Below are 10,989 nucleotides of genomic sequence, written 5' to 3'. Positions count from 1 at the left end.
GGGGTGTTGGGCTGCAACACACACGAGGCCTTTTCGGTCCCTCGGTTAACCGTTGGAGTATCAAACGAAGTCCAAATGATACGAAACTTGATAGGCGGTCTACCGGTGGTAAACCAAGGCCGCTTGGCAAGTCTCGGTCCAATCTGGAAATGTTTAATACCCACACACACAAAAAAGCTAGAAATGACCACCGGAGGAAAACGAAGCGCCGGAATGCAAAACGGACAACGGGGAAAATGCTCGAATGCATGAGACGAACACGTATGCAAATGCAATGCACATGATGACATGATATGAGATGCATGACAATGACAACAACACACGGAGACAAAAACCCGAACCCGAGAAAATAAATATAACTTAACGCCGGAAACGGCAAGAGTTGGAGTACAAATAGGGAAAGTTATATCCGGGGTGTTACAGATTGCTCGCTCTTTTGCTATGCCAATGCTACGATGCCTACCACTTGCTTTCAAGCCTCCCAAATTGCCATGTCAAACCTCTAACCCACCATGTCCTAGCAAACCGTTGATTGGCTATGTTACCGCTTTGCTCAGCCCCTCTTATAGCGTTGCTAGTTGCAGGTGAAGATTGGAGGCCGTTCCTTGTTGGAACATTTATTTACTTGTTGGGATATCATTATATTGCCATGTTATCTTAATGCATCTATATACTTGGTAAAGGGTGGAAGGCTCGGCCTCTCGCCTAGTGTTTTGTTCCACTCTTGCCGCCTAAGTTTCCGTCATATCGGTGTTATGTTCCCGGATTTTGCGTTCCTTACGCAGTTGGGTTATAATGGGAACCCCTGGATAGTTCGCCTTGATTAAAACTTTTCCATCAATGCCCAACCTTGGTTTTACCATTTGCCACCTAGCCCATTTTTCCCTTGGGTTTCCGGAGCCCGAGGGTCATCTTATTTTAAACCCCCCCGGGCCAGTGCTCCTCTGAGTGTTGGTCCACCTCGTCAGCCGCCGGTGGCCACCAGAGGCAACTCTGGGCTGGCCTACCGGAAGTTTGGACAATCTGAGTGTGCCCTGAGAACGAGATATGCGCAGCTCCTATCGGGATTTATCGGCACATTCGGGCGGTGTTGCTGGTCTTGTTTTAACCTGTCGAAGTGTCTTGAAGAACCGAGGTACCGAGTCTGATCGGAACATCTCGGGAGGAGGTCTATTCCTTCGTTGACCGTGAGAGCTTGTCATGGGCTAAGTTGGGACTCCCCTGCAGGGATTTGAACTTTCGAAAGCCGTGCCTGCGGTTATGGGCAGATGGGAATTTGTTAATGTCCGGTTGTAGATAACTTGAACCTTAACTTAATTAAAATGAATCAACTGAGTGTGTTACCGTGATGGCCTCTTCTCGGCGGAGTCCGGGAAGTGGACACGATGTTGGAGTAATGCTTGCATAGGTTGCCCTCTAGTTTCTCACTCGCGCTTTGCATCCTCTTCTCGCTCTCTTTTGCGAACAGGATAGCCACCATATTTGCTAGTCGCTTGCTGCAGCTCCACATATTTACCTTGCCTTACCTATAAGCTTAAATAGTCTTGATCGCGAGGGTGCGAGATTGCTGAGTCCCTATGGCTCATAGATTACTATTACACCAGATGCAGGGCCTGATGATTCCGCTCCAGGTGACGCGCTTGAGCTCAAGTGGGAGTTCGATGAGGACTCTCAACGATACTGTGTTTTCCTTTCCTGACGATCAGTAGTGGTGCCCAGTTGGGCGTGATCGGGACCGTGTCGCATGTTGGGTTATCTTTTATTTTGGCGCCGTAGTCGGGCCATGAGTGTTTGGATGATGTAATGTTATTTATGTACTTGATTGACGTGGCGAGTGTAAGCCAACTATGTTATCTTCCCTTTTATTAATTATATTACATGGGATGTTGTGAAGATTGCCTAAGTTGCGACATATGCCTTCAATGTGATTATGCCTCTAAGTCGTGCCTCGACACGTGGGAGATATAGTCGCATCGAGGATGTTACAAAGCCCCACACCCAACTCGGTTTCATACTCGAAGCCAAAGCGACCGGATGGGTGCAAGAAAGACCAAACGGAAAAGAAGAAGAGGAAACGATATGATGAGCTCAAAAATGCAATGGAAGCAATTGTGAAGGCAAGAAAAGAAGCCAACAAGGTGAGGAAAATAGTAAGGAACCAAGATACCGCGGCCGAGGAGAGGAGGTTGGCGGCCGAGGAGAGAAAGGTGGCTTTGGAGGAGAGGAAGGTGAGCAATGAGGAGCATACTAAATTGTTGGAATGGGAGAAGCAGTTGTTCTTCTTGGACACATCTAACCTTAATGTGACGCAAATGGAATATGTCAATCTAGCCCGTAAAGAAGTCTTGATCCAAAAAAGAGCCATGGTTCGTGCAATGGGTGGCGGTGGCCTCGGCGCCATGGGTGGCGGTGGCTTCGGCGCCATGGGTGGCGGTGGCTTCGGCGCCATGGGTGGCATGGATGGCTTGGGTGGCTTTGGAGCTCCCCCCGACGCTATGGCCACTATGGGAGGCATGAGTTTTGCTTCTCTCATGGGAGGCATGGGTGCACCTCTGGCCGCCATGGGCGGAATGTCTTTCGATGTGCCTCCTCGCACACATTCCCATGTAGATGTTGTTGAAGATCTTGCCAACACCGTCGGAGCTTCACGTGATGCAGTGCGCGATGAAGAGAGGGAGGAAGATTCATTTCCGGAGGCGGAAGAATCGTCTTTTGAAGATGAGGACGAGGACGAGGAATGATGCGTCTTTCATTTGTGTATTGAACTTGATTTGCATTTTGAATTTGGTTGGATGAACTTGTGGGTATGAACTTTTTTTCATCAACTTGTTTGTGTGAAATTTTGTGTTGAAAATGTTCGTCATTTTGTGTTAAAAATGTCATATGCAATGCACCGGCGAGTCGCGCGCGCTGCATTTTTGCGCGCTGCTGGAGCAGCGCGCGCTGCATTTCAGCGCGGCTGCTGTAGCGGGCGCTGCGTGCCGCGCCAAACCAGACGATGCACATGCAGCAAATCTGTTTTTTGCGCGCCGCGCGTCCCGTGCATGTTGGAGATGCTCTTAACTCTTACTGTAACCTTCAGTGCGGCATCAGCGATGCATCGAAATTCAGAAGCTGATGTTGATCAAGCCAGCTCTTGTCCCACCTGCCCCACGCGCTGTTTGATCAAACATTCAAAGAAGTCCTTGGTTGGAACTAAGTGCACGCCAATAATTGGCCTTCCCCACCCTATTTCACACATAAAGCATATATCAGAAAGAAAGAAAAACGAACACAAAAAAATTGTCCACTGCTCCATTGAAACCTCGTCCTCCTGACTCACATTGATAATTTCTTTCTTTCCATCTAATAATGTCAGTTGCACCTGAAAAACCAACATATTCTACAGCATTATTGGTCCTTATCAGATTCATTACTCCTTGCGTGGGGAAGGAAGCGACCCATCAACCACTATGATGAAATTTCCGACGATTTTCATTTTTCAATCATAACAAATTTCCAACGATTCCTCCGAAAAAGAAGTCTGATGTTTTTTTCTCCTAATCTAAACGATTGGATCAGGATGAGGAATCTATCTACACTTGCCTCTCCTACCTGGACTCCGATGTCATCTACGCCATGTTGCTTGCTTGCACGTTGTTTCCTCGAAACTGAGCCTGATCAACCAGCGGCATATTCCAACCGATCGATGCGTATTCCGTCCGAATATCTCATCTTATTATTAGTAACATATATATTTTTTTCCGAGGAATTAGTACCATATATTGTACTATAGACTTGTCGCGTGTTGCATGAAGTTGTTACATTACGTCCCTAAAAAAAAAACTTGTTACCTTACGTCGTCCTATAAGTAGCTGCGCGATAGCTGCGGCTACACATCTCATAGTTGAAGATGAAGCTTGTCGTTGTGCTCTCGGCCCTGCTCCTGCTTTCTCTCCTCGCCGTCTCCTCCGCCGAGGAATTCGATTTCTTCTACCTTGTTCAGCAAGTGAGTAATACCACTACTAAATCGATGATGATGATTTTACGATCTGTAGATCCATTCTTGTACAGATTTCAAAGTTAGGGTTACCTGATTCCTCCCAGAAAAGCGGCGAGTCTAACGACCGGCATCTTGTTTTTTGGACGTACGTACTGTACTTTCTAGTGGCCTGGGTCCTTCTGTGACACGAAGAAGGGGTGCTGCTTCCCGGACACCGGCAAGCCGGCGACGGACTTCGGCATCCACGGGCTGTGGCCCAACTACGCCAAGTGCAAGACCCGCGGCGAGCTCGACGGCGCCCTGGAGATGGTGACCAAGCGCAAGAAGAAGTGCTGGCCGGAGAACTGCAACAGCGAGCGCCTCAAGCTCTGGGAGATCAAGGACCTGGTGACGGAGCTGGACGCCAACTGGCCGACGCTGGCGTGCAAGGGCGGCAAGAGCATCGAGTTCTGGACCCACGAGTGGGAGAAGCACGGCACCTGCTCCAACCTGGACCAGCACGGCTACTTCGCGACGGCGCTCGGCTTCAAGGCCCGCCACAACCTCACCGGCATCCTCGCCGACGCCGGGATCGTGCCGTCGGACAGCGAGACCTACTTCCTCAGCAGCATCAGGGACGCCATCAAGGAGGGGACCGGGTTCACGGCGAACCTCGAGTGCAACCGCGGCGTCGCCGGCGAGACGCAGCTGTTCCAGGTGTACCAGTGCATCGACAGCGCCGGGGAGAACCTCATCGACTGCCCGCTGCCGATGCAGGGCAACTGCAAAGACAGGGTCCAGCTGCCGGCCTTCTGATTAAATTTTGAATTCTGATTGAACACCCGTTGCCGGCTTGCCGCCGTCCGTCGGGGTGTGGTGCGGCGGCTGATTGGCTCGACGCGGCCCGGCCGGCCGCCTGCACAGTGCGCGGGTGGATTACGTGATGGATGTACCTTTGTGTTTGCTATTGGTTCAGTTAAAATGCCGTCACAGTCCCGAGTTCTGGGCATCGACGTAACGTTTACTATTAATTCCTGATCTGATCAGGCGAATAAAGACTTTTAATCTTGCCTTTTGATTTTGCTTCACAAATTCTGAACAAAGTCAAAAGATGAAACAAAGTATGTCACGGCACTTTGAGTTGGGATATTTTGTTGTTTCGATGAGATGACCTTGAGTTTATTCAAAAAAAAAAAAGAAGATGACCTTGAGTTGCCATTGGTGCGTGTCTTCTTGATTGATGAGGCCATGAGGTAAGAGCATCTATAGCCGTCTTCTTGGTTGGGGGGGGGGGGGGGGGGGGTAAGAGCATCTATAGTTGGATTTAATAAATCTCCCCTCCCCCCTAACATCTATAGGACGTGTCATAATGCCGGACGACCCCTCATAAGTGCTCAACCTTACAGTGCGGTGCCACCTCACACCAACTGCTCTTCATGGCCGGCCTATGGATGTAACGGCAAGTGTCTTCGTTATCGATGGCATCTTACATGCGCATGGTAACTGGATGCCATGACTAGTCCTGTAGTTGATCTCGAAATAGACTTTTGCCCCGCTTTATAAACTAGATGATGCCCCGCGCGTTGCTGCGGGACATTGGTGCGGGATACCATTATTTTTTCCTAAGCATATTAGCATGAAACATGTCAGATGAAAGGCGAATTAACAACTGGTAGATGCTAGTAATTGAAATATAACAACAAACCCTTAGTGTTTTCATGTCTGGCAAACATGGGGAACTATCTTCGTATCAATATATCATCAGATATAACTATATAAAACAAATAGACATATGAAGTTTATGCTAGGTTGAAAGATTGTATGTACATCTTAGTTAACGTACACACTCACGTATACATGCGCCCTTGCTTCAAACTTTGTCTTTAATAGTGAAAATTATCAGCTAAAAGGTCAGATAAAGACAGAACAAATAAGGGAATGGATAAAAATTGAAAGATGGGTATAGGAGAGAAAAGAGATACAACCACAGATTTAGGAGGGGAAAACTTAGGCTCAACTCGCTTTGTAGTGTATTCAGAAGATAGCACACAGAAAAATGTTTCTCTTGCAAGATGTTTATGGTCTCCTTTGGCAGGGTAATAAATGACATGTGATAAAATTAGTACTAAAGCAGAATTATGTGTTAGGCCTAATAGGCAAGAATTACCATGAGATAATATCAGTAACAAATTAACAGAGAATGGAAATCATATTATCTTGGCACAAACCTTAAGACTGTAGTTGGTCCAACATGTTATTGGACATTGTCACGGCTTAAAACATTGAGGATGTTTATCCTACAAAAATTCAGTACATACTGTCATATTGAGCAGTTCCTACACGTTCCAATAAATCAACGTATCGAACATAGAGTATTTGCTGCAAGATCAAATTTATTTCTATCATGCACCAACAATAATATATCAAGAAAAATATATGCAAAAAAGAAACCTAAAAAATTATAATAGTAGAGTCAAGATCGGGCACAGACCTACCGGATCGTACACAATGACCATCAGGCATTCAGTCATGTCATGCGTGGCAACCACGCTGCTTCGTGGGCAGGGAGTCATTCAGATCGTTGACACTCAATGCACCCTCCAGATGGGAAACTTCGATGTTTTAAGGCCTTGCGAAAAAAACTAATTGAAACATAGATCATAGCATACAGATCATCCTCGTACATAGAGCATAGCAGCAGCGGAGGCTTTCCTGATTGGTAATCAAATAGGGAAAATGTAAACAGAAGTGGGTTCCCCAAAGGATAGAATCGAAGGGTGGCCTCTCCTTTGGCTTCTTGGCAAGTTTAGGCAGAAAATGAAGGGGGTTGTGGTGCTGTTTGTATATCATGTTGCGCCGCAAAAAGAGACAAACAGGGAGGGGGGTATGCAAACCTTAGATCAGATCCAATCGGGGCCAACCTAGGCATGACTGGAGGGACACGCGGGGACAGATACCTGTAGAGAATCATGAATCCTCGGAGCTGAACTGTGGCTCCATCTTGCCCTCAAGGATGTTGATGTCGCTGAAGTACGGCTCCACTCATCCTCTAGATCGATTGCCTTGCGATCTTGCTGCGCCATCGCCGCCGTAGCCGCCGGTGCTACCTCCGATGGTGTTCGCAAACCCTAGATGAAGCTGCGTTCTGTTGCATCCGTCGCCTCATGGGGTTATTTGTCGTTGGGGAGAGAGACAGATGGGGAATGGGAGACAGCGAGGGATTCTGAACGGAGGACGTTTCCACTGGAGGATGGTTCGCTTCTGTGCGCTTCCACTTCCGTGGGTCGAGGGAGGAGTCAACCCGACGGGCGTGACCGCCTGAAGCACCGGGATCAATTCGAGCTACAGATCTGAGCCATCTGTGGTGAATCAATGGCTGAAAATAATTGTGGTGACGTGGATGCATGAGAATGCAGAGAAATCAAGCAGTGGGGGGCTCCTATTTAGATATAGTAGATAAAGCAACAACCGCACAAAGTACACGGTCAAACGATGCCATGGCAAGAGACGAGGCATGGTGGTGTCGTTTGCAAACCTGCCACCAACATTCACTTGCTAGGACGACGCGGGGTTGCCGGAGCGTCATGCCGATGCCCTTTCTCGCTCGTTAATGACCTCACCTTGTGTGTGACGGTGTTGGGATGGCGGAAAGTGGAGGCGGCAACACATGATGAATTCAATTTTGTGGTGCTTTTCGAGTACCCTTGGTTTTGAGCTCTAGTGTGAATACCCTAGGTCTAACCGTAGTTGGTCATACCTGACAATAACAGTGTTTTTGCGTCGTTACCATGCTGAAGGCATTGCTTGGAGTTTGCTCGGACATAATCTTCAGGGTGAAAACCCATGATCTGGCATTCAATGGTTGGATCCGGTGATGGAGGTGCTTGCGCGTTGTTTCGTTCCTGGAAGCATCACTTTTGGAGAACTTTTCTCCTAGTCCTTGTGTTGTCAGGAATGATTGGTGTTGATGGTCATTTTTTTCCCGTCACCTAGGCATAGCTTCGGTCTTGTATGACTTTGTTTTTGCCAGTGTGATCCTTTGTGTGTGTTAGTGCTGATTGTGTGCATCATAGTTATGTAGAGGCTAGGGGCCTTTTCATTGTGTTATATATCCCCTGGAAACTACATAATGAGTCAATAAAAACGCCCTTTGTCAAAAGAATAAGTGTTGCAGGGCAACCACACTCCTTAAATCCAAACCCTCGAAACCATGCAATATATGCACGTGGATCATATATCATGAATTCATCACAATTCAACAATGCAACAAATACAAAGAAAAATAACAGCATATGCAACTATCGTATCCAAGGGCACAACAAATATAACGAACAAAGGCATACAAAATGGAGCAAAATTTATATCCCTTCCTGCTGGGACATTCCGTTGAACAGGACATTTGTAGACCGGATGTCGGTGTTGCCCATGCTTCTCCGCGCCTGTTGGAGTTGCGGCAAGTCGCACACCTCATTGGTCGTCCCCTGCGGTTACATAAATCTTGTTGGAAATATGCCCTAGAGGCAATAATAAAATGGTTATTATTATATTTCTTTGTTCATGATAATTGTCTATTGTTCATGCTATAATTGTGTTATCCGGAAATCGTAATACATGTGTGAATACATAGACCACAACACGCCCCTAGTGAGCCTCTAGTTGACTAGCTCGTTGATCAAAAGATAGTCATGGTTTCCTGACTATGGACATTGGATGTCATTGATAACGGGATCACATCATTAGGAGAATGATGTGATGGACAAGACCCAATCCTAAGCATAGCTCAAAGATCGTGTAGTTCGTTTCCTGTAGTTTTTCCGAATGTCAAGTATCATTTCCTTAGACCATGAGATTGTGCAACTCCCGGATACCGTAGGAGTGCTTTGGGTGTGCCAAACGTCACAACGTAACTGGGTGACTATAAAGGTACACTACAGGTATCTTCAAAAGTGTCTGTTGGGTTGGCACGAATCGAGACTGGGATTTGTCACTCCGTATGACGGAGAGGTATCTCTGGGCCCACTCGGTAATGCATCATCATAATGAGCTCAATGTGACCAAGTGGTTGATCACGGGATCATGCATTACGGTACGAGTAAAGTGACTTGCCGGTAACGAGATTGAACAAGGTATTGGGATACTGACGATCGAGTCTCGGGCAAGTAACGTACCGATTGACAAAGGGAATTGTATACGGATTGATTGAATCCTCGACATCGTGGTTCATCCGATGAGATCATCGAGGAGCATGTGGGAGCCAACATGGGTATCCAGATCCCGCTGTTGGTTATTGACCGGGGAGTCGTCTCGGTCATGTCTGTGTGTCTCCCGAACCCGTAGGGTCTACACACTTAAGGTTCAGTGACGCTAGGGTTATTGAGATATTAGTATATGGTAACCCGAAAGTTTTTCGGAGTCCCGGATGAGATCCCGAACGTCACGAGGAGTTCCGGAATGGTCCGGAGGTGAAGATTTATATATAGGAAGTCAAGTTTCGGCCATCGGGAAAGTTTCGGGGGTAATCGGTATTGTACCGGGACCACCGGAAGGGTCCCGGGGGTCCATCGGGTGGGGCCACCTATCCCGGAGGGCCCCATGGGCTGAAGTGGGAGGGTAAACAGCCCCTAGTGGGCTGGTGCGCCCCCCTTGGGCCTCCCCCTGCGCCTAGGGTTGGAAACCCTAGAGGTGGGGGGCGCCACACTTGCCTTGGGGGGCAAGCCACCCCCTTGGCCGCCGCCCCCCTAGGAGATTGGATCTCCTAGGGCCCCTGTCCCCTAGGGACCCTATATATAGTGGGGGAGGGAGGGCAGCCGCACCCTAGCCCCTGGCCTCTCCCTCTCCCTCCCGTGACACTCCTCCGTCTCCCTGTGCTTGGCGAAGCCCTGCCGAGATCACCGTTGCTTTCACCACCACGCCGTCGTGCTGCTGGATCTTCATAAACCTCTCCTTCCCCCTTGCTAGATCAATTTGGAGGAGACGTCTTCCCAACCGTACGTGTGTTGAATGCGGAGGTGCCGTCCGTTCGGCGCTAGGTCATCGGTGATTTGGATCACGTCGAGTACGACTCCATCAACCCCGTTCTCTTGAACGCTTCCCCACGCGATCTACAAGGATATGTAGATGCACTCCTCTCTCCCTCGTTGCTAGATGACTCCATTGATTGATCTTGGTGATGCGTAGAAAATTTTAAAATTCTGCTACGTTCCCCAACAGTGGCATCATGAGCTAGGTCTATGCATAGTTTCTATGCACGAGTAGAACACAAAGCAGTTGTGGGCGTGGATATTGTCAATTTGCTTGCCGTTGCTAGTCTTATCTTGATTCGGCGGCATCGTGGGATGAAGCGGCCCGGACCGACCTTACACGTACGCTTACGTGAGACTGGTTCCATCGATTGACATGCACTAGTTGCATAAGGTGGCTGGCGGGTGTCTGTCTCTCCCACTTTAGTCGGATCGGATTCGATGAAAAGGGTCCTTATGAAGGGTAAATAGAAATTGTCATATCACGTTGTGGTTTTGGCGTAGGTAAGAAACGTTCTTGCTAGAAACCTATAGCAGCCACGTAAAAACTTGCAACAACAATTAGAGGATGTCTAACTTGTTTTTGCAGCATGTGCCCTGTGATGTGATATGGCCAAAAGGATGTGATGTATGAGATTGATCATGTTCTTGTAATAGGAATCATGACTTGCATGTCGATGAGTATGACAACCGGCAGGAGCCATAGGAGTTGTCTTTATTTATTTATGACCTGCGTGTCAACATAAACGTCATGTAATTACTTTACTTTATTGCTAAAGCATTAGCCATAGTAGTAGAAGTAATAGATGACGAGACAACTTCAAGAAGACACGATGATGGAGATCATGGTGTCATGCCGGTGACAACGATGATCATGGATCCCCAAAGATGGAGATCAAAAGGAGCAAATGATATTGGCCATATCATGTCACTATTTCATTGCATGTGATGTTTATCATGTTTTACATCTTATTTGCTTAGAACGACGGTAGCTTAAATAAGATGATC

At 47.7% G+C, this 10,989-nt stretch overlaps 1 protein-coding gene across 1 annotated transcript; it reads left to right on the top strand.

The window, feature by feature from the left end:
• Nucleotides 1–3,800: 3,800 nt before the first annotated feature.
• On the top strand, nt 3,801–5,037 carry LOC125536134 (ribonuclease 1-like). The gene is made up of 2 exons (XM_048699279.1): nt 3,801–3,988; nt 4,148–5,037. The coding sequence occupies exons 1-2, from the start codon at nt 3,893–3,895 to the stop codon at nt 4,775–4,777; spliced, it is 726 nt and encodes a 241-aa protein (XP_048555236.1). The 5' UTR covers nt 3,801–3,892; the 3' UTR covers nt 4,778–5,037.
• The last annotated feature ends 5,952 nt before the right edge of the window (nt 5,038–10,989 follow it).

The sequence above is a fragment of the Triticum urartu genome, chromosome 2, assembly GCF_003073215.2.
Source record: "Triticum urartu cultivar G1812 chromosome 2, Tu2.1, whole genome shotgun sequence".
In the NCBI taxonomy this organism is placed as follows: Eukaryota; Viridiplantae; Streptophyta; class Magnoliopsida; order Poales; family Poaceae; genus Triticum; species Triticum urartu.
The sequence above is the reverse complement of the archived record's forward strand: the minus strand, read 5'-3'. Positions and strand labels throughout refer to the sequence as shown.

Bases quoted from the DNA above. Each gene is read 5' to 3' on its own strand.
- LOC125536134 (XM_048699279.1), top strand. From the start codon at position 3,893: ATGAAGCTTGTCGTTGTGCTCTCGGCCCTGCTCCTGCTTTCTCTCCTC. The intron at 3,989-4,147 runs GTGAGTAATACC...TGTACTTTCTAG, and splicing joins TCTTCTACCTTGTTCAGCAA to TGGCCTGGGTCCTTCTGTGA.